We start from the raw sequence: 24,885 nt of genomic DNA, 5'->3' as shown, positions 1-24,885 counted from the left end.
TATTGGTTGTTGTATTCAACAGTGATTAAAAAGACAACTGAACATTTCAATTTTAATCTTTGTTTTTTGAAATCATTGGTACGTTGATAGAATGTCTATCAACATACCAACAATTTCGTTTGGTAAGTTTTATATATATATATATATATATATATATATATATATATATATATATATATATATATATATATATATATATATATAAAAATAGAGAGAAACATTCCACGTGGGAAAAATATATCTAAAAAGAAAGATGATGAAACTTACCAGACAAAAGCGCTGGCAGGTCCATAGACACACAAACAAACACAAACATACACACAAAATTCTAGCTTTCGCAACCAATGGTTGCCTCGTCAGGAAAGAAGGAAGGAGAAGGAAAGACAAAAGGATATGGGTTTTAAGGGAGAGGGTAAGGAGTCATTCCAATCCCGGGAGCGGAAAGACTTACCTTAGGGGGAAAAAAGGACAGGTATACACTCGCACACACACACATATCCATCCACACATACACAGACATAAGCTTATGGTCTTTAAATATGTCTGCTTGTGTCTGTATATGTGTGGATGGATATGTGTGTGTGTGCGAGTGTATACCCGTCCTTGTTTCACCCTAAGGTAAGTCTTTCCGCTCCCGGGATTGGAATGACTCCTTACCCTCTCCCTTAAAACCCACATCCTTTCGTCTTTCCCTCTCCTTCCCTCTTTCCTGATGAGGCAACAGTTTGTTGCGAAAGCTTGAATTTTGTGTGTATGTTTGTGTTTGTTTGTGTGTCTGTCGACCTGCCAGCACTTTCATTTGGTAAGTCACATCATCTTTGTTTTTAGATATATATTTCCTACGTGGAATGTTTCCCTCTATTAAAAGAACCTGAAACTAATTTTCTTAGGACCTGAAATTATTTCTTATATTAAGTGATTTATATGCTTATTACGTACACTGAATTCATTTTTTATCATCACACATTCATGACATATGCAGAGACTGAATACAAACACACATATTGTACTTTTTATCCACTGATATTTCCTACAGTGTCAGCAATCGGACACCAACTCGCTGGTACAAAACCTGGCATCATTAATTTGTATGCCATTTTATGAACATTTTGTCTGTGTGTAACAGTGTTTACAATGGTTGATTAACTTAGTGCATTTTCTGCATGGTTTAGCCACACAGTCTTTCAATTATCCCAGGCATTTCATTATCATTAATCTCTCAGTAAAAGGTTTTTAAATTTCTTCAAACTACTTAACAATTTAAAACAACTGTGATTACGTACCCACAGTTTCAATTTTAGCTTATGGCCTTCCTATATACTACACTGTATTATGACTTTGGAAAGCTCCCAGTATTTTAGGCCGGAAATGGTCAGAGAAGGATTCATCTTCTGCAGTATTTGCTCTTTGTAAATCATCAGACAGCAAATATAAAGCATGCTTCTAATAGTCATTTCTACACAAGAAAACAAACGCTACACTTTTATTTTGTGACAACATCAACAGTAAAACATGTCAAAATACAGTTTCTGCATGCTTCACATCAGGAGCAAACCTATTTTTGACTTTATGCCTATCCCCATTCCCATCTAGTTACTAGAATAGTATATTGGAGCTTACTGTCTGCTGAGAAACGAAGTGTTCTGCATTATAAGACAAACATAATTTGTGCAGAGTAAAAGATGATCTTGTTAATGAGTGCAATAGTGACTTCCTAAGATTTATTAAGGTCTAATATCACAATTTCTTTTTATGAAAAAGAAGTACCAGGACACAGCACAATCTTTGGATCACTTTAACAAATGTGACCACTGTTACATCAGATGCTTCTTAAAACAGTTTGAATTTACACATGTTGAAGCGCAAACTTCGCAAACTTTGTGTCTTGTTAAGTGTAGGCAAACTTTTTTATGAAGACCACACACTAGTCCCTCTAATAAGAACTATAATACAATTGAGTACATTAAATGTGTGTTTGATATCAGTGTTTGCAATAGTCATGAATGTTTCATGTTTAAAAAGGTCATATGAGAACAATAAGCATAAAGACCCTTAAAGTGAGAGTGACTTTCACTATTGACTACTTCCATTATTCACAAAAATCATGCATTTCATATATTTGCTGTTTTCCCTGATTTCTATATTTACATTTTTTGTATCACAACTCTCTCTGTTAGAAGTTCCTCCAAATTTCCTTCCAATCATAACTTATTTTCTGGCTGCTCTGCAAATATTAGACATGAATCCTCCCTACCTAATCAATTTATTGCACCGTATTTGTGCAGAAAGTCCTCCTTTTGACTTCATAGTGAGTATCAAAATGTAATGAAGTTTGCTGATAGCCATGGAGCTGACAGGTGGTGTGCTGAAAGCAGAATTACTGAGTGGTATTGCTGCTGTGGTGGGGATATACATACAGAAGAGAGAGTTTTGGGGATACTTTATTCCACTGGGTATACGATACATGAAGAAATAACTACTTTATCAAAGTGAAAGGAAAGAATCCCTCAGTTAACTGGCAGGAAGAGAAAAATATCATTAACGAGTGCAAGGCAGCACTAAAAATGCTTAAATAATGGGTAGGTACAATTGTGCAGCGGTGAAATGAAGATATGGGCATTCATCAAGTCACTGTTTTGTAAGTCAGAACTATGCAGAACCAGCTAAACTGAGTTGTTACCAGAAATTGTGAATTTTAAAAAGTGCTTCATATAAAACTCTGACATCTTCCCAGTTCAAATATAATGGAACTAATACAAAACTGTAAAAAAAACTATTCAATTAATCTCCTAAAAGTATGAATGAAATAATTAATTTAAGAAATCACTGTGATACTAAGATGTCACATAACAACAGCTTTATAAGTAACAATGTGTCAAATGTTTTCTTTATACTTAACAGATGCACATTAATCAGGTCTACCACTTGTTTACATTTATACCTTGAGCTTGCTCATTAGATTAAAACTTTGTGCAGGACTCAGACTTCAAGCTGCCTTTTTACTTACAGTTAGACTGGAGGTTTCAAACAGTTCATAAAATTTCTCCAAGTGCATTAGCTGGCAAAGTATTGCCTGCAATGATCAGGGTTCAAATCTCAATCTAGCACAATGTCTTAATCTTAAGGGATTGCCTATTTCACAGTACACTCCACAATCAGTGCAGTAATACAGAGTTTAAAACAAAAGAGAAGAGGAATTATTTGCAGTCTAAAAGAAAAAGAGTAGCTGATTTAACAAATCAGAGACTTTTAAGAATTTTACACAGTCTGAAGACATAATCCAATTTCTGTTCACCCATAGACATATGCTTGCTCATTGAGTATTCAAGATTGTCAAGCCAACAAAATGCCTCACATGACTTAGAATATTATATAAAAACATTGAAACATTGACACATCCTAAAATTTACAATAACTCTCTTAAGTGAACAGCTTTACACAAACAAGTACATTGTGTACGAATATTATTAGACAGCAACTGTCATTTATTTATACACATCATGAACACTGTGTACTCAAAATGAGATGAATGTTCATGTCATAATTGAATGTTTCTTATAACTGTACACTTAGGTCACATTACTTGCAACAATCCAGTTAATAACTACAATCTTCATTCTTCCAGTAACTATGGTCTGACTAAACTCTTTGGTCCCTGTATAAACTTGGAGAAAAGTCTTGAGCCTCTGTTGCATGATGATACTGATAACACAACAGCTTTATTAAAATATTATGATTCAAGTCTTTGGTGGGTTTTCTGTTTGGTAATTTTTTTACTGTTTTTGAATCATTAACAATTAAATCATTTACACACCTTCACAGCCAATAGACAAACATCTGCCTGTGTCAAAACAAGACTTTTCTGAGTTTATATGACACACAGAGAAACTCTTCTTTGGAGACAGCTCAGGCAATTATTTATTCACTGTGTGAAAATAGTGTTTTTAAGGACAACATATAAAACATCACAATCCTCAGACTTAATTAGAACACATCTTTGCTTTTAACTGATGATGTTATGTTGACTTTTCACACACAAAGTTGTGTCATTCAGACTCTTCCATTCAGTCCAGCAAATCCATTTACCGCTTTGTGCATCCACCTACATTCTGACACTATGTATCAGTATAAAGGGTTCACATTTCTTTACCCTCACACACAATATGAGCAGTTTCTATTCCTCCATAGAGAGCTAATCACAGCCAAAATTACTTCACTCACACATAACTTTCTTGACGAGAGGAATACAAGAGGAAAGAGTCCAGCAGACGGGGTTCCACAAGTTCCATGGCATCCAGCTCTTCAATAACCTCTGTACCACAGTTGGCTGCTATTTTGCGAAGAGCAGCCTGTGAACAATAAAACATTACTGATACAATCTTTTAATGAATTTGAGGTGAATCATGTGGAAAATATTATGTTGAAAAGAAAAAAAACGTAAGAACTGTCTACCAAAAGGAGATTAGTTATGATAAGGATTAGCATTATTAGAAATTTTGCTAAAGTTACATCCACTCAGATCATGTACACAGTAATGGAAAAAATTGAGGTGAAATACACATGAAAGTGTGACAATTACTGACAGAGGTATAGCAAAGGAAAGGTTGTGAAGCTATATCGCGTGCACTTGTCAGGGCACTTAAATTAACACACAGGAGCAAACACAATTATCCAACAATCACATGAAGTGTTCCAACCCAATCAGTGCTGTGCTGCATTATTGTTTACTTTCCAGTTGCGTACAGTACATTTTTCTTAGGACCAGTCAGTTTAATTATGAAATAGATTTGCATTCTGTGACTATGCACTCACATTGGCTGTTTGCAACACGTGAAAATCTGTGCCAGACCAGGACCTCACAAATTGCAGGTGGTCACATTAACCAGTTTGGCTATCTGATCACACCTCCAGGATGGATCCAAACTTCCATTTGCAACATAGTCACAACACGTATGCTCATACAATTTGTGAGTCCTGCACAGGGAGACAAATATACATGTATGTCCAAAGAACATTGTATTGTGAAGATACAGACACTGTATAAAAACAGGCACTGTAGCCATTAATGATGCAGTCAAGTTAACTCGCAAGGTTCACAGACTGCATACTTGGGTTCATTGACTGTGTACTTCAGTTACGGTATTAGCTCATTGCACATTTTCCCATGGCCACTTTTCTTTAAACACCGACTTACACCGGGGGAAAAAAACTGGCAGTCACAGAAGAGGAAACAAAGATATGTCATAAAGGTGCATTAAGGTGTCAATGGAAATCTGCTTAGAAAATGTTCTAATGTCAGAAAAGTCCTGAAAGACCATATCTATCAACTACTGAATGGACCAGTTGAAGAACATAACATAGAACCAGATATTCAAATCTACAGTGAGGACCCTTCCACCACCTGGACAGAAATAGGGACAGCTTTAAAATCTGTGTCTAAAGGAAAATCTCCAGGTGCAGAAGAAAGGGCAGTGGGCATTCAAGACTTACAATGGCTGCACAGAACATTCATTCAATGCAACGTGGAAAGACAACAAGATGCCCACAGACTGGAGCAAAGGGTGTCATAATTACTCTGTTCCAGAACATCAGTAGATGAAAGCCCGCTAATTATAGAGGAATAACTCTGTTGGCACATGAGCTGAAAATTCTAGAGAAGATCATAGAGTAAAGATTGAGAATTATCATAAGCCACAGCTGAAAGAGGAGTGGTTTGGTTTCAGAAATAACATATCAACAGTGGATCTAATTTTCAGTACCAGCATGTTGATGGAAAAACGCTAGGAGAAAGGTGAAGGCCCATTAACTGTGTTCTTATATACAAGAAAGGCATCTTATAGTGTTGCAAGGGAAAAGATCTTGGAGTGCCAGAGGAAAAAGAATGTACCTGAAGGACAGGTAAGTAAAATCCAGATGCTATTTCAGGCCTGCACTAGCTGTGTACAAGTTGGAGAGTGATGACCTTCAAGGTTTAAGACCAAGAGCGGAGTTCAAAAAGGCAGTGCACTGTCTCCACTACTCTTCACCACTATTATGTATGATATAAAGAACACCAGGAAAAGCTTTGGTGAAATTAATGCAATTGTTTTTGTGATTATGTCATGATCTGGGGTGAAACAGAAGACAAAGTTCAGACCAAACATGTGGAAATCCCAGTTCCAGGAGTTCAACCTTCACATCAGTGAGATGAAGACAGTCAACAGAGATGGGAATCCTGTAAGTGTGAAACTTGGAGACCACCAGCTAGAGCATGTGGACAGTTTTCCGCCCTCAGGAGTATAATCACCAGCGATAATTCGATTAGCCGCAAGATTACTAACAGAACAAAAGAGTGCCGATTTCTAAAAACAAGTGAAAACCCTACTATGGGACAAGAAAATTCCAGAAAAAGCAAAATTAGTGACATTCATCAGCTATGACACACCAATATTGACCTACAGTATCAAAGTATGGGCCCTCACAAAGAGAGAGACATTGAGACTCCAGGCATCAAGAATGTAATTCCTTAGATTTACTATTCAGAAGACTGAGAAGGATAAAGTAAGAAATGAGGAGGTGAGGAAGAATTCCCGAATCAAGACACGTGTTTTAGACTGAATCCGTGCTCCCAAGCTATAGCGTTACAGGCATATAATGAAGTTGGAGGGGGGAAAAAATATATATAAGAAAACAAGGATGATGTAACTTACCAAGCAAAAGTGTTGGCATGTTGATAGACACACAAGCAAACACAAACACACACACAAAATTCAAGCTTTCGCAACCAACGGTTGCTTCATCAGGAAAGAGGGAAGGAGAGGGAAAGACGAAAGGATGTGGCTTTTAAGGGAGAGGGTAAGGAGTCATTCCAATCCCGGGAGTGGAAAGACTTACCTTAGGGGGAAAAAGGACAGGCATACACTCGCGCACACACACATATCCATCCGCACAAACACAGACACAAGCAGACATTTGTAAAGGCAAAGAGTTTGGGCAGAGATGTCAGTCGAGGCGGAAGTACAGAGGCAAAAATGTTGTTGAAAGACAGGTGAGGTATGAGCGGCGGCAAATTCAAATTAGAAATTAGTGGAGATTGAGGCCTGGCGGATAACGACAAGAGAGGATATACTGAAGGGCAAGTTCCCATCTCCGGAGTTCTGACAGGTTGGTGTTAGTGGGAAGTATCCAGATAACCTGGACGGTGTAACACTGCGCCAAGATGTGCTGGCCGTGCACCAAGGCTTGTTTAGCCACAGGGTGATCCTCATTACCAACAAACACTGTCTGCCTGTGTCCATTCATGCGAATGTTGCTGGTCAGTTCCACATAGAAAACTTCACAGTGTAGGCAGGTCAGTTGGTAAATCACGTGGGTGCTTTCACACGTGGCTCTGCCTTTGATCGTGTACACCTTCCGGGTTACAGGACTGGAGTAGGTGGTGGTGGGAGGGTGCATGGGACAGGTTTTACACCGGGGGCGGTTACAATGGGAGGAGCCAGAGGGTAGGGAAGGTGGTTTGGGGATTTCATAGGGATGAACTAAGAGGTTACGAAGGTTAGGTGGACGGCAGAAAGACACTCTTGGTGGAGTGGGGAGGATTTCATGAAGGATGGATCTCATTTCAGGGCAGGATTTGAGGAAGTCGTATCTCTGCTGGAGAGCCACATTCAGAGTCTGATCCAGTCCCGGAAAGTATCCTGTCACAAATGGGGCACTTTTGGGGTGGTTCTGTGGGAGGTTCTGGGTTTGAGGAGATGAGGAAGTGGCTCTGGTTATTTGCTTCTGTACCAGGTCGGGAGGGTAGTTGAGGGATGCAAAAGCTGTTTTCAGGTTGTTGGCGTAATGGTTCAGGGATTTCGAACTGGAGCAGATTCGTTTGCCACGAACACCTAGGCTGTAGGGAAGGGACCGTTTGATGTGGAATGGGTGGCAGCTGTCATAATGGAGGTACTGTTGCTTGTTGGTGGGTTTGATGTGGGCGGACGTGTGAAGCTGACCATTGGACAGGTGGAGGTCAACGTCAAGGAAAGTGGCATGGGATTTGGAGTAGGACCAGGTGAATCTGATGGAACCAAAGGAGTTGAGGTTGGAGAGGAAATTCTGGAGTTCTTCTTCACTGTGAGTCCAGATCATGAAAAGTCATCAATCTGTACCAAATTTTGGGTTGGCAGGCCTGGGTAACTAAGAAGGCTTCCTCTAAGCGATCCATGAATAGGTTGGCGTACGAGGGGGGCATCCTGGTACCCATGGTTGTTCCCTTTAATTGTTGGTATGTCTGGCTTTCGAAAGTGAAGAAGTTGTGGGTCAGGATGAAGCTGGCTAAGGTAATGAGGAAAGAGGTTTTAGGTAGGGTGGCAGGTGATCGGCGTGAAAGGAAGTGCTCCATCGCAGTGAGGCCCTGGACATGCGGGATATTTGTGTATAAGGAAGTGGCATCAATGGTTACAAGGATGGTTTCCAGGGGTAACAGACTGGGTAACGATTCCAGGCATTCGAGAACGTGGTTGGTGTCTTTGATGAAGGATGGGAGACTGCATGTAATGGGTTGAAGGTGTTGACCTACGTAGGCAGGCAGAGATACGTTCTGTGGGGGTTTGGTAACCAGCTACAATGGGACGGCCGGGATGATTGGGTTTGTGAATTTTAGGAAGAAGGTAGAAGGTAGGGGTGCGGGGTGTTGGTGGGGTCAGGAGGTTGATGGAGTCAGGTGAAAGGTTTTGTAGGGGGCCTAAGGTTCTGAGGATTCCTTGAAGCTCCGCCTGGACATCAGGAATGGGATTACCTTGGCAAACTTTGTATGTAGTGTTGTCTGAAAGCTGACGCAGTCCCTCAGCCACATACTCCCGACGATCAAGTACCACGGTCGTGGAACCCTTGTCCGCCGGAAGAATGACGATGGACCGGTCAGCCTTCAGATCATGGATAGCCTGGGCTTCAGCCAGTGGTGATGTTGGGAGTAGGATTAAGGTTTTTTAAGAAGGATTGAGAGGCAAGGCTGGAAGTCAGAAATTCCTGGAAAGTTGGAGAGGGTGGTTTTGAGGTAGAGGAGGTGGGTCCCGCTGTGACGGAGGACGGAACTGTTCCAGGCAGGGTTCAATTTGGATAGTGTCTTGGGGAGTTGGATCATTAGGAGTAGGATTAGGATCATTTTTCTTCGTGGCAAAGTGATATTTCCAGCAGAGAGTACGGGTGTAGGACAGTAAATCTTTGACAAGGGCTGTTTGGTTGAATCTGGGAATGGGGCTGAAGGTGAGGCCTTTGGATAGGACAGAGGTTTCAGATTGGGAGAGAGGTTTGGAGGAAAGGTTAACTACTGAATTAGGGTGTTGTGGTTCCAGATTGTGTTGATTGGAATTTTGAGGTTTTGGGGGGAGTGGAACTGGAAGTGGTAGATTGAGTAGATGGGAGAGACTGGGTTTGTGTGCAATGAGAGGAGGTTGAGGTTTGCTGGAAAGGTTGTGAAGGGTGAGTGAGTTGCCTTTCCGAAGGTGGGAAACCAGGAGATTGGATAGTTTTTTGAGGTGGAGGGTGGCATGCTGTTCTAATTTGCAGTTGGCCTGTAGGAGGATGCTCTGAACAGCCGGTGTGGATGTGGGAGAGGAAAGACTGAGGATTTTTATTAAGGATAGGAGTTGACGGGTGTGTTCATTGGCTGAGTTGATGTGTAGGTGAAGGATTAGGTGGGTGACGGCAATGGATTGTTCAGTTTGGAACTGGTATAGGGACTGATGGAAAGAAGGGTTACAACCAGAGATGGGAACTTAAAGTGTGAGGCCTTTGGGGGTAGTGCCAAATGTCAGACAATCCTAAGAAAATAAAATATGGGAGTGTAATCTGGCTAGGACGAAGGCATGTTTGCGGAGGGAATGTAAATAAAACTTAATGGGGTCGTTGTGGGGTTGGTGTGAGGGTGACATGGTATTAGAAGGTGGAAAGTGTAACATGAGGCTGAAATCAAAATAAAAATATATGGGGAGAGATAAAGGTGAACTGGAAAGCAACTGGAGATAACCCACATCCTTTCGTCTTTCCCTCTCCTTCCCTCTCTCCTGATGAAGCAACCGTTGGTTGCGAAAGCTTGAATTTTATGTGTATGTTTGTGTGTCTATCGACCTGCCATCGCTTTCGTTTGCTAAGTCACATCATCTTTGTTTTTAGATATATTTTTCCCACGTGTAATGTTTCCCTCTATTATATATATATATATATATATATATATATATATATATATATATATATATATATATATATATATATATATATATATATATATATATATATATATATATATATATATATATATATATATATATATATATATATATATATATATAAAAAAAGAGAGGTGGAAGGAAAACGTCCTGTAACAAGACCCAGAACCCGCTGGTTGGACATGATGAAGGAAGACTACATTGCCAGAAGAAGGAAAATGGATAATGTCCTCCGTGACAGATTATGCACAGATAGAAGAAAGTAGAAGAGGCTCATTAACAGTAACAAGAAAATTGGAACTGTACAATGATGATGCTTTCCTTCTGAACAAACTTGCTTCACAACTTGTTTTCCACAGCACTTGGCTCTATTTAGTTTTATCTTATGCTCGGCAGATGGCCCAGTCTAACATTCCAATGCCGTCACCAATAAAAACAGATCAAATAAAAAATAATGCTGGAAAACCCTCTTTCTCACATAACACGTTATTCTTGACAAATCATCTTTACCAGTAAATGATCTGACTCCATTTATTTCTTATGCTTGGCACCTCTGTTTGTTTATGCAGTAGTTTCTTTACCTGTTTGGCTACATCATTCAGAACTTTGTCTCTACAGCAATGGCTCCCCTTCCGTTTTCCTAGATAACACACTCCTAAACTATGCTAAAGCAAACCCACATACAGTACTATCACTCACAATACATCGACAAGTTGTTCCATTTACTTCCTTCATTGCAATGCTAATGACAGATTGAATCATCCTTGCGATGTTACATATCCTTGCAGCTTGAGGTACTACATCACACGAATTTAGCCTTAATGATTTTACCGCCAGTTAAACTGGATTGTCCTACATGACAGATGAACCTTGCAGCTATTTATCACTGGCAAAAACTTCACATCTGTGAATCTCCCATCTTCAAGTACACATACTTCACAGAATTTAGATTACTAAGTCCAATCATTAACATTACAAATATATTTTGTTTTCCTCCTTGTGAGGTGGTGGCACTACCTCAGATGGTGACAAATATGTATCCTTCAGAAATAAATACATCTGTACCACTTCACTTCATTACTCACAACGCCTGCAACACACTCAACCTGAATAACAGCTTGTTGTGCATTCTTCAGAGTATCTGTAGCAAAATTACTGTCTGCAATTCCACTCCACATGATACAAAATCATTGGCACATGCACTTCCCTGTACATCTGGTCCAGGCTTCATGGCCTCTAAATAACTCCCATTATCACCTAATGTGGTAGATACTATTGTAAGTATCTAGCTCACCCTTGTGGTTATCCACACACACTTTTTATTTCAGTGCAACATCAGGGTGTATATGCGGACAAGGAAAAAAAAATTCCCGGATTTCCCCGTTAAAAATGCACTTTCTCCCAGATGAAAACACACTTTTTCCATCTTAAGTGACAGTAATTTTCCCTCAGAACTGCAAAACTTATCAATCCTTTAAATTGTTATGGTTTTGGACAAGGGCGTAGAATTTCCCGGCACTTTAGAAAACGAAACTCAGGGAAAAAGACACGTTTTGGAAATATCTTTGATGTGCAGCAACATGTATGCTGTGTATTTTCGTATTATGAAAGTATACATTGGAATTCCACCAAACACTGCATGTTACTTTCTGAATCACTGAAATCAAGATTGCGATGTGCTTTTGTAAGCCAGTTGCCGGAAATAAGTTCAGCCGAATTTTTTTCAGATTGCGATGTGCTTTTGTAAGCCAGTTGCCGGAAATAAGTTCAGCCGAAATGTTTTCAAATGATCTAACAGTGTTCAGAAAGGATAGATTAAATACAGTTGGTGGTGGAGTATTTATTGCTGTCAGAGGCAGTTTGCCTTGTAGTGAAATTGAAGTAGATAGTTCATGTGAAATAGTATGGGTAGAGGTTATACCTGACAATCAGACTAAACTATTAATTGGATCATTTTACCGACCCCCGACTCAGAAGACATAGCTGCTGAACAGTTCAAAAAAACTTGAGTCTCATTTCAAATAGGTACCCCGCCCATACAATTATAGTCAGTTCACAACCAAAACTATACGTTTAAAGCCGGCGGCAGGCATAAAACATCATCCGAAATTGTACTGAATGCTTTCTCAGAAAATTATTTTGAACAATTAGTTCGTGAGCCCACTCGAAGCGTAAATGGTTGTGAAAGCATACTTGACCTTTTAGCAACAAATAATCCTTGACAAATAGTGAGTGTTGTGACAAATACAGGGATTAGCGACCACAAGGTAGTTGCTGCTAGGCTGAATACCGTAAACACCTACAACTATGAAAAAGAAAGGCAACATATATCTAATTACAAAAGCTGATAAAAATGCTCTTAATGCCTTTTTAAGAGACTGTCTTCACTCCTTACAATGTGATCATGTAAGTGCAAAAAAGTTGTGGAATGCTTTCAGAGAGATAGTATCGACAGCAATTGAGAGATATACACTCCTGGAAATTGAAATAAGAACACCGTGAATTCATTGTCCCAGGAAGGGGTCAGATACATCACATGATCACACTGACAGAACCACAGGCACATAGACACAGGCAACAGAGCATGCACAATGTCGGCACTAGTACAGTGTATATCCACCTTTCGCAGCAATGCAGGCTGCTATTCTCCCATGGAGACGATCGTAGAGATGCTGGATGTAGTCCTGTGGAACGGCTTGCCATACCATTTCCACCTGGCGCCTCTGTTGGACCAGCGTTCGTGCTGGACGTGCAGACCGCGTGAGACGACGCTTCATCCAGTCCCAAACATGCTCAATGGGGGACAGATCCGGAGATCTTGCTGACCAGGGTAGTTGACTTACACCTTCTAGAGCACGTTGGGTGGCACGGGATACATGCGGACGTGCATTGTCCTGTTGGAACAGCAAGTTCCCTTGCCGGTCTAGGAATGGTAGAACGATGGGTTCGATGACGGTTTGGATGTACCGTGCACTATTCAGTGTCCCCTCGACGATCACCAGTGGTGTATGGCCAGTGTAGGAGATCGCTCCCCACACCATGATGCCGGGTGTTGGCCCTGTGTGCCTCGGTCGTATGCAGTCCTGATTGTGGCGCTCACCTGCACGGCGCCAAACACGCATACGACCATCATTGGCACCAAGGCTGAAGCGATTCTCATCGCTGAAGACGACACGTCTCCATTCGTCCCTCCATTCACGCCTGTCGCGACACCACTGGAGGCGGGCTGCACGATGTTGGGGCGTGAGCGGAAGACGGCCGAACGGTGTGCGGAACCGTAGCCCAGCTTCATGGAGACGGTTGCGAATGGTCCTCGCCGATACCCCAGGAGCAACAGTGTCCCTAATTTGCTGGGAAGTGGCGGTGCGGTCCCCTACGGCACTGCGTAGGATCCTACGGTCTTGGCGTGCATCCGTGCGTCGCTGCGGTCCGGTCCCAGGTCGACGGGCACGTGCACCTTCCGCCGACCACTGGCGACAACATCGATGTACTGTGGAGACCTCACGCCCCACGTGTTGAGCAATTCGGCGGTACGTCCACCCGGCCTCCCGCATGCCCACTATACGCCCTCGCTCAAAGTCCGTCAACTGCACATACGGTTCACGTCCACGCTGTCGCGGCATGCTACCAGTGTTAAAGACTGCGATGGAGCTCCGTATGCCACGGCAAACTGGCTGACACTGACGGCGGCGGTGTACAAATGCTGCGCAGCTAGCGCCATTCGACGGCCAACACCGTGGTTCCTGGTGTGTCTGCTGTGCCGTGCGTGTGATCATTGCTTGTACAGCCCTCTCGCAGTGTCCGGAGCAAGTATGGTGGGTCTGACACACCGGTGTCAATGTGTTCTTTTTTCCATTTCCAGGAGTGTATACCACATAAATTAATAAGTGATAGATCTATATCTCTAACAGCTATCAGTTGTAGAATTTTGGAACACGTATTATGATAGAGTATAATGACTTTTCTGGAGACTAGAAATCTACTCTGTAGGAATCAGCATGGGTTTCGAAAAAGACGATCGTGTGAAACCCAGCTCATGCTATTCGTCCACGAGACTCAGAGGGCCATAGACACAGGTTCCCAGGTAGATACTGTGTTTCTTGACTTCCGCAAGGCATTCGATACAGTTCCCCACAGTCGTTTAATGAACAAAGTAAGAGGATATGGACTATCAGACCAATTAAGTGATTGGATTGAAGAGTTCCTAGATAACAGAATGCAGAATGTCATTCTCAATGGAGAGAAGTCTTCCGAAGTAAGAGTGATTTCAGGTGTGCCAGAGGGGAGTGTCGTAGGACCGTTGCTATTCACAATATACATAAATGACCTTGTGGATGACATCGGAAGTTCACTGAGGCTTTTTGCAGATGATGTTGTGGTATATCGAGAGGTTGTACTGAAATACAGGAGGATCTGCAGCGAATTGACGCATGGGGCAGGGAATGGCAATTGAATCTCAATGTAGACAAGTGTAATGTTCTGTGAATACATAGAAAGAAAGATCCCTTATCATTTAGCTACAATATAGCAGGTCAGCAACTGGAAGCAATTAATTCCATAAATTATCTGGGAGTATGCATTAGGAGTGATTTAAAATGGAATGATCATATAAAGTTGATCGTCGGTAAAGCAGATGCCAGACTGAGATTCATTGGAAGAACCCTAAGGAAATGCAATCCGAAAACAAAGGAAGTAGGTTACAGTATGCTTGTTCGCCCATTGCTCAGCAGTGTGGGATCCGTACCAGATAGGACTGATAGAAGAGATAGAGAAGATCCAACTGAGAGCAGCGCGCTTTGTTACAGGATCATTTAGTAATCGCAAAAGCATTACGGAGATGATAGATAAACTCCAGTGGAAGACTCTGCAGGAGAGATGCTCAGTACCTCGGTACGGGCTTTTGTTGAAGTTTAGAGAACATACCTTCACCAAGGAGTCAAGCAGTATATTGCTCCCTCCTACATATATCTCGTGAAGAGACCATGAGGATAAAATCAGAGAGATTAGAGCCCACACAGAAGCATATCGACAATCCTTCTTTCCATGAACAATATGAGAATGGAATAGAAGGGAGAACTGAAAGAGGTACTCAAGGTACCATCCGCCACACACAGTCAGGTGGCTTGCGGAGTATGGACGTAGATGTAGATGTAGATGTAGATGTAGATGTAGATGTACAGATCCCCCATAGTACACAAAATGGGTCAGATCGTTGTTGCAGAAGCAACGAAAAAAGCATGCCAAATTTAAAAGAACGCAAAATCCCCAAGATTGACAAAGTTTTACAGAAGTTCGAAATATGGCACGCACTTCAATGCGAGATGCTTTTAATAATTTCCACAACGAAATTCTGTCTCGAAATCTGGCAGAAAACCCAAAGAGATTCTGGTCATACATAAAGCACACCAATAGCAAGACATAATCAATACCTTCACTGCTCGATAACAACGGTGAATTCATTGATGACAGTATCACTAAAGCAGAGTTATTAAACATGGTTTTCCGAAACTCCTTCACCAAAGAAGACGAAGTAAGTATTCCTGAATTCCAATCAAGAACAACTGCCAAGATGAGAAACATAGAAGTACGAGGGCATTTCGAAAAGTAAAGATACAATGGCTCGCAGTCCTTAAATAGAACATTTACTTAGAAAACGTCAGTTACATCTTATTAACTGGATTATTTGTTATTTTTCGAATAATCACCCCCATTATCCAAACATTTGTTAAGTCGGTGCACAAGCTTTTGTATCCCACAGTCATAGAAGGTTGCCGCCTGTTGTTGGAACCACATTTCAACTTCATCTTTGATCTCTTCATTGTTGTGGAATGATTTTCCACCAAGATGTGACTTCAAGTAACAGAAGACATGGAAGTTGGTAGGCGCAAGGTTCAAAATGGTTCAAATGGCTCTGAGCACTATGCAACTTAACTTCTGAGGTCATCAGTTGCCTAGAACTTGGAACTAATTAAACCTAACTAACCTAAGGACATCACACACATCCATGCCCGAGGCAGGATTCGAACCTGCGACCGTAGCGGTCACGCAGTTCCAGACTGAAGCGCCTTTAACCGCACGGCCACACCGGGCGGCCTGTGGGTGCAAGGTTGGTTGTTTTGGGGAAGGAGACCAGACAGCGAGGTCATCGGGCTCATCGGATTAGGGAAGGACGGGGAAGGAAGTCGGCCGTGCCCTTTGAAAGGAACCATCTCGGCATTTGCCTGGAGCGATTTAGGGAAATCACGGAAAACCTAAATCAGGATGGCCGGACGCGGGATTGAACCGTCGTCCTCCCGAATGCGAGTCCAGTGTTTAACCACTGCGCCACCTCGCTCGGTGGGCGCAAGGTCCAGGCTGTATGGTGGATGGTCCAATACGTCCTGTTTGAATTGTTTGAGTAGTGCTTTGGTTACGAGTGCTGTGTGAGGCCAAGCATTGTCACGAAGCAGGCGGACTCCACTTGTCAGCATTCCCCTGCGTTTGTTTTGAATTGCCCTTCAAAGACGTTTCAAAGTCTGGCAATATGCAGCAGCATTAATTGTCGTTCCAGGAGGCATAAATTCCAACAGAAGAATGCCTTGTCTGTCCCAAAAAACAGAAGCCATGATTTTCTTCGCTGAAATCGACGTTTTACATTTCTTGGCTTTTGGTGAATTTGAATGGCGCCATTGCATTGATTGTTGCTTGGATTCAGGTGTATGATGATAAACCCACATCTCGTCACCTGTCACAATGTTATCAAGGAACTCATCACCTGCTTCAGCATAGCGTGTGAGGAAGTCGAGTGCGAAGCCCATCCTTTTCTTTTTGTGTTCTTCCGTTAACAGTTTTGGGACCCAGCGCACACACAATTTCCTGTACCCTAACTTGACAGTCACAACATCATAAAGAGTTGTCATTGACACGTCCGGTATGATCTGAAGCAATTCTTTCAGTGTGAGACGTCTATTCACACGAATTACTTCCTCCATTCTCCGAAGAAGGGCATCAGAGATCACAGATAGTCATGAACATCGGTCCTACCTTCAGAGAAATGATGACACCATTTCATTACATTCTGTCGATTCACAATGTTCCCATAAACAGAAACAATTTCTTTGTGAATATCCGCTGGTCGTTGACCTTTTTCATGAAGAAAACTTAAGACAGAGCGCACTTCGCATTTGGCGGGATTCTGAATCGGCGCAGCCATTTTAAACGTGACCTACTCCAACCAGAAGCAACGTTCCATTGCCAAATGACCGCGAGGAGAAAGCTAACGCTTCAAGGTTAACACCAGTGTTGCCAACTTGTTCACCAAAACTCTTCTGTTCCTCTGGCGTACGGTGTATCTTTACTCTCCGAAATACCCTCATAGATATTGTGCTGTGTCAAAATGCACGAGGTGCGTTCACCCTCACTGGTTCTGAGTGTCCTGCGTGATAAATCAATGATAACACCTGGTGGTCACGATAATATATGTGTATGATGTGGTAAAACCAAAATCAAATTGTGTTCTAGATGATATGAGAGCGTCTACGGAATAGCAGGTGACGAGTATGTGCGACTGCAGTGATATACCGTATTGCCCTCGCTGCGTCCAGAGATGCTGCCTAAGCGACGCGCAGCAGCCGGCCGCTATTGCGAAGAATCGACAGCATCGATGATTATTACATTAATTGTTAAAAGTTGGCGAGGCATTGCGTGTTTGTTCATTTTAAATGGTTCTTACTGTACAATGAAAACGGTTGGTTAGTTCCCAGATAGACCTCTCACCGACCAAGTGGTGGTAGTGGTGTATATCGGGTCTGGTCTTACGGCATTTCACTGCGTGGTGTAGTGAGGCTACTCAGTTGACACCTAAGTCTTGGGAGAGTGCACGGAATTTTGTCGATTATAGTTGTGGGAACAGTTTTGTTCGTAAAATTTGCTGGGGTGAGTCCAGCGTGAGCCTGATTTAATTGAGAGATTGATTTATTAGGTGCTGAGTTTTGTGGAATCAGTGTGACCGATATCCCGCCTGCATTGTATGTTGAGTGGTCGCGACGAGAGGTAATTGGGTTGCTTGTCGTTTTTATGGAGGTGGTTTGGCTATTGTGCATGTGTGTATCGAGAAGGGAAGCCTCGAACACATGTTGGTAGTTGTATTTTCAAGACCACTAGCTTGCAGCAGACAGCGAACTGGCTCATAGAACAATGAACTGTTTCACTATATGGTGATGGTGTGCACGTATCACTGAGTAGACAAGCGATAGTAAATTGAAGGAACCATTTAACGAGCTACACGTAGCTAAACCAAAACTTGATTCATCAAGGTGACGAGTGGCCGATATAAATGTTAGGGAACTTAGCGGGTCGTGTGTGGTCAACGCCTGAAGAGGTCAAGATTTGCTTTCAAATTGTAACTTAAGGTTAGCTGACAGGTGGCAGTGACAATTAGGATTTTTGATTGATTTTTTTTATGACTTGTTTCCGTATTGTGGGTGATTTTTTTTATGACTTGTTTCCGTATTGTGGGGACTGATAATATATTTGCTGGACTCATTCACTGGTGATAACCAACGTGTATTGAGATACCTAGAAGGAAAATAAATCCAATTTCATTGGGGTTAAAGGAAACTTCCCAGTCTATTTAATTGGTATCTAGTGTGAATATATCTACACAATTTTCGGAAGTATAAAAGAGTGTAATTTAGAGATATTGATACAGTGGAGTCGATATCACGTATAATGTGGTGTTTTTAAATGTGTTTGGTAAAAGGTTCTTGAACGAATGAAATTATAAATAAGCTACTGAAAGTAGATCTACTCAATATTAAAGAAAAGATTTCAATTAAGGAAAAAAGTTTTCTAAATGATGAATAAGTTTAATTGAAGTAATTGAATTATTTACGGAAAGGCCAAAGATGTTGCTACTTACAAAGATTCATTGTTCTGCAACACATGCGAAGTCTCATCACTTACATATTATCGCTGCGTTGAGTTGGAAAACTATTTAAGGGAGAATTAAAAATGTTTTAATTCCTAACAGTAGTGATGAAAGTGTCCATAAACAGAATAATCATTTCAAGACGGTAGACAGATTGGTATTTTAGTACAAGTGATAAAATAGTTCTGAGTTTATGTCAGAGAGTACGTACTGCGTTGTGAAAAGCTCGTTGCGAAAGATAACAATTGCTAGTTGGATGTCGCATTTATCATCACGCAAGATAATCAGGTACTGAAATTAAAGTAATTTGTTGCTCTGACGAGATCAGTATCATAGACAACGAGAGTGGTTCATTAAATAGGGCCCATTTATTCACTACTGCTTAACTTCAGTAATCATTGGTGTGTGAATATTGTTAAGTGATTATTCGCAGTTCTGTTGTGGCTTGGTACGATTTCGGCGTCGTGTCTAGGCAGGATGTTGTTCCCATTATTTGGCAGACAGGCTGTTTGTACGGTCAGCGGTTGAGGTGGCTGCAATATTAACTGTACTAAGGCTGATTTCATGTCCGATTGGTTCATTGCCAGTGTGATTGCGGCGCGGACTAGATTCTTGTTGTCATCAGAGGCTCCTCTCCAACTGGAATCTTCTGCAATTAGATAGCGTTCTGCAGTCTTAACATCTAGTTAAAAATAAGAAACTGTACCTAATTAAAGGTGTGGTGGTCGACTGGTGGCCTAAGTACTATGCGCAACAGGATATTCTGCAGTAACGGCACAGAGACGTTGGTACAGCACGATCCCTTGTCGTTGTCAATCGATCTTGGGTACTATATCCTCGCTGTATCAAAGCAGCTTAAATCACTTAATAAAGGCAAGGCCTCCAGTCCAGATTGTATACCAGTCAGGTTCCTCTCAGAGTATGCTGATAAATAGCTCCATATTTAGCAATTATATACAACCACTCGCTCACAGAAAGACTGGAAAATTGCTCAAGTCACACCAATACCCAAAAAGGGAAGTAGGAGTAATCTGCTGAATTACAGGCATATATCACTAACGTCAATTTGCAGTAGGGTTTTAGAACATATACTGTATTCGAACATTATGAAGTACCTTGAAGAAAACGATTTATTGACATATAGTCAGCACGGATTCAGAAAATATCGTTCTTGTGAAATACCACTAGCTCTTTATACTCATGAAGTAATAAGTCCTATCAACAGGGGATGTCAAATTGATTCCATATTTTTAGATTTCCAAAAGGCTTTCGACACCATTCCTCACAACTGTCTTCTAACCAAACTGCATACCTACAGAGTACCGCCTCAGTTGTGCGACTGGATTCGTGATTTCCTGTCAGAAAGGTCACAGTTCGTAGTAATAGACGGAAAGTCATCGAGTAAAACAGAAGTAATATCCAGCGGTCCCCAAGGAAGTGTTATAGGCCCTCTATTGTTCCTGATGTATATTAACGACATAGGAGACAATCTGAGTAGCCGTCTTAGATTGTTTGCAGATGATCTGTCATTTACTGTCTTGTAAAGTCATCAGATGATCAAAACGACTTGCAAAATGATTTAGATAAGATATCTGTTTGGTGCAAAAAGTGACAGTTGACCCTGAAAAAAGAAAAGTGTGAAGTTATTCACATGAGTACTAAAAGACATCAGCTAAATTTCGATTATGCGATAAGTCACACAAATCTGAGGGCTGTAAATTCAGCCAAATACTTAGGGATTACAATTACAAATAACCTAAATTGGAACAATCACATAGATAATATTGTGGGTAGAGCAAACCAAAGACTGTGATTCATTGGCAGAACACTTAAGAAGGTGCAACAGGTCTACCAAAATAGACTGCTTACACTACGCTTGTCCACCCTATTCTGGAGAACTGCTGTGCGGTGTGGGATCCGCATCAGGTGGGACTGACGGATGACGTCGAAAAAGTACAAAGAAGGGCAGCTTGTTTTGTATTATCGCGAAGTAGGGGAGATAGTGCTACAGACATGATATGTGAATCGGAGCGGTAATCATTAAAACAAAGGCATTTTTCGTTGCAATGGGGTCTTCTCATGAAATTTCAATCACAAGTTTTCTCCTCCGATTGCGAAAACATTCTGTTAGCAGCCACCTACATAGGGAGAAATGATCGTCACGGTAAAACAAGAGAAATCAGGGCTCGCACGGAAAAATTTAAGTGCTCGTTTTTCCCATGTGCCGTTTGAGAGTGGAACTGTAGAGAGACAGTATGAAGGTGGTTCATTGAACCCTCTGCCGGGCACTTTATTGTGAATAGCAGAGTAATCACGTAGATGTGGATGTCATAGCTTATGTCACGTGATCTCACCAGCCGATGACAGCGAATATTTAGAGCATAGGATGCGTGATGTAGTCATCCAATAGCAACATCATTGTTAAGTAGCGGTAACACACAAGTTAATGGTTCTGAACTAATAACATATTTTAGCCTTCCGTAATTATGTGAATGTATTTTAATTCACTTGATACCTCCCAGCCACAGATATCTGTTTTGTTTTCATTTGATGTGAGAGTAAACGAAGGGGAAACAGCAACATCACTAAACGTAAACACGGGTCACGTGGAGACTTCTCACTATAACTCAGGCTGCTCTGTGCGTCAGCCCCGGATCTACGATATTTGCGAACCGAGTCAGTACTAAAAGAAATTGAATTTTCAAAAACATGTGCATCTTGTAGGGCACATAATTCTGAAAAGTTTGAAACATAAAACGTGTGTTCGAGAAAATGTAAGACATGTTATTTGGTCTTAAGTGTGCCAAAGTGCAATGCCACGCCTCATCATACAGCATTCTTGTATCGCACGTCACTATTTCGCTCTGTGGAATTGAAACGTGTATATTTTGTAAGCGATGCCATCAAACTATATTCAGGACAGTGGAAATTGAAATGTCCTGTGGTACCTCTCCTGCCCCCAGTCAGCCGGTTTGATAGCCTGCCCCCCCTCTCTCTCTTTTTTTTTTTAACTCGCCATTAATAGCGGATGGGATTATTTGTAATCAGGAGAACAAGACCTCTTCAGAAAATTTGCACTCTTTATTGCCTATTAGCTAATAACTTGCTGTTTTGTGTGACATAAAATTAAATATAGGATACATAACACCAATATAGACAAGAGACAAGCAAGAAAGTACAAATTTCTTCAATCCTTAGCTCCTAGCATTTTTACCTCTCTAATCTTGTTACATGGCATGCTTTCCTTTCTGTGCAAGAATCTATTACCTCACCAAAGTTCATCAAACGTTTTGCTACATGAAAATCGAAATTTTGCTATCTAATAGTGAAAAAGCTGTTAATATTAATAATACCCAAGACTGGTGTGGTTTCTCGATCTGATTACGTCTATTTTGTCACTGTATGCTAGATAAAACAAAATAGGCATTTGTAATATTGCAGCAATTTTGTAACACACACCAAATAAGTGAGACTGTTTTGGCACAAATGGTCATTTTTATAACACAACAGAATATAATTCACAAAGTACCAATATCAAATGCCTATTAGGCCTACTACAAGCAAAAAACTTTATGTTAGGAAATAGTTTCACATTTCATTCATACACACCAGTTTCTCAAGCATGAAATCGAAAAGTAGTATTACGAAATTTTTATATAAATTTGGAATCGTCTTATTCTTCCATAATTTGTGTAATGTCCCCGTTTCTTCTGCTTCCTCATTCTAACCTGCTTCCTCATTCTAACCTGCTTCCTCATTCTAACAATCTTGTCATCACCAATTCTGTAGCTATTCCTGCCATTTTCAAAATCTCTTTGCCGATTAACTTCACTAACCCTGCCACAATCACCGGTTTAGTTACCCCGCGACTATTCTGCGGTTAGGCGTACAAAACATTTTCTGTGTTAGTTCCAAAATAGAACTTATGCGGCTGCTAGCCGGTGACTGTACAATTGGTCCTTACTAGTGTAGCGATCTGGCTAAAAATTTTCTGTCAAAATTTCATTTTCTTGGATACAACAAGAAGATAATACGTAATCTTTCTCACTCGTTATTCCTGTAGTCATTTATTTCCATTCTGGTAGACTGAATCTATGGATTTCGCTAATAATTATAACAACACTGATCATTTGAAAACCCAGTCAACCATATAACACGACAGCATTGGCATTCATCCATTTGGCTTTACTCCGCTCAGCTCATATAGCCCAATCCCCTTTTCTGTGGAAAGTTTATTTCTAGATGCGATGGGGATTCTCCTGACAGACACATCACGTGCACTATGCACATATTCAAAAATCAACTTATGATTCATTCAGAAATGAACTTAAAATGTGTTCAAAAATATACAAAAACCAACAGGGATGTGTTTCAAAATCATATAAATGATCGATAGATGAACGTGTGCTGGATGCTGGGCACTTTGTGAAACAAGTTTTTTTTTTTCCTCGAGAATATGAATTTGGTGCCCCCTTTTCTCGGTAGCGTCTAGCTGCTTGCTGCAACTGCTTGCACAGTAACGGCCACATTCCCGTAGCCAGAAGTGGAAGAATCTACTACTCAAACACACCTCAACAGCGCATGCGCATGAGCCCACTTGTAATTGCTAACACGAATCAAATGTAAACAGTTGTGACTTCGTGCTCATCGGAGGGAATTTGTTGTTATGAAGTATTGCATAGTCTTCATAAAGCCTTTGACACATTTGCTGTTGGCAGACGCTTGCATGAGGACTATGTGTCGTCGTTGTATACGGTGCATTTCCTTTACAATTTCAGTTATTTTCCTTTTTTTATCTCGTTTATGTTTTATTGTTGAAGTATTATTCTGCAGTAGCAGGATACAGTAATATCCTTTGTTAGAGTAACGGTTCTTACCAGTCAAAATTACAGAACTTTAACGGAAAACTAAAACATTGAAAAATTCCCAGAATTCTAAAAAATTCCAGGGTTTTTCCCGGTTTTCTCCCGGATGAAAAAATTCCCGGGTTATTCCCGGATCTCCCGGTTGTCCCGGGTCGTATCCACCCTGAAAAATGGCTCTGAGCACTATGGGACTTAACTGCAGAGATCATGTCTCCTAGAACTTAGAACTACTTAAATCTAACTAACCTAAGGACATCACACACATCCATGCCCGAGGCAGGATTCGAACCTGCTACCGTAGCGGTCGTGCGGCTCCAGACTGTAGCACCTAGAACCACTCGGCTACTCCGGCCGGCTACACCCTGAACATACACTTACTGTCTGGCTTCCTCATGATCCTGACTCCACATTTTCACACGATATTGGAGCTTATGATTCTTTGTCACTCGCCTTAACTTCTACGATGTTACTACTTTGAGCTATCTCAGCTGCTACTCTTAGCAAACATTCCCTCCAGGGATCTCTCTGTAGTATCAACAATGAGATAATTAACCCTATTAAATGACACTGACTAGCACATATTTCCTATAATTCTCATACTCTGACATCATGGAAACTCTTATTCAGTACATACAACAAAAATGCAATGACTTAATTATAACTCTATCATAGTACTTCTTGATAAAACTCATCTTCACCTCCAGAATCACTACACATTAATACACTATATACTTCTAGACAATAAGTCACACCTCTTGTTCATGATAAGGCACATTTCCTGTATTAAGCAGGTGAAAACCAACATTCATATTTACACAGTCTCAAACTTGTCAGAGTTCACCTGACACATTTCACATACAAAAACAAAATTAAACATTACTATGTGTTTACACTGGAAGTTGTGGCTCTAGACGAGGTTCCT

At 41.1% G+C, this 24,885-nt stretch overlaps 1 protein-coding gene across 1 annotated transcript in view; it reads right to left on the bottom strand.

Annotated features, from left to right (window-relative positions):
* Nucleotides 1-849: 849 nt before the first annotated feature.
* LOC124805745 (protein inscuteable homolog) overlaps nucleotides 850-24,885 on the bottom strand; it is a 153,218-nt gene continuing 129,182 nt past the window's right edge. Inside the window, exon 10 of the mRNA XM_047266313.1 lies at nucleotides 850-4,349. Within this exon, the coding sequence (XP_047122269.1) occupies nucleotides 4,218-4,349 (132 nt within the window). The 3' untranslated portion in view covers nucleotides 850-4,217. The remainder of the gene's footprint in view (nucleotides 4,350-24,885) is intronic.

The sequence above is a fragment of the Schistocerca piceifrons genome, chromosome 7 (genome assembly GCF_021461385.2).
Source record: "Schistocerca piceifrons isolate TAMUIC-IGC-003096 chromosome 7, iqSchPice1.1, whole genome shotgun sequence".
NCBI lineage: Eukaryota > Metazoa > Arthropoda > Insecta > Orthoptera > Acrididae > Schistocerca > Schistocerca piceifrons.
The sequence above is the reverse complement of the archived record's forward strand: the minus strand, read 5'-3'. Positions and strand labels throughout refer to the sequence as shown.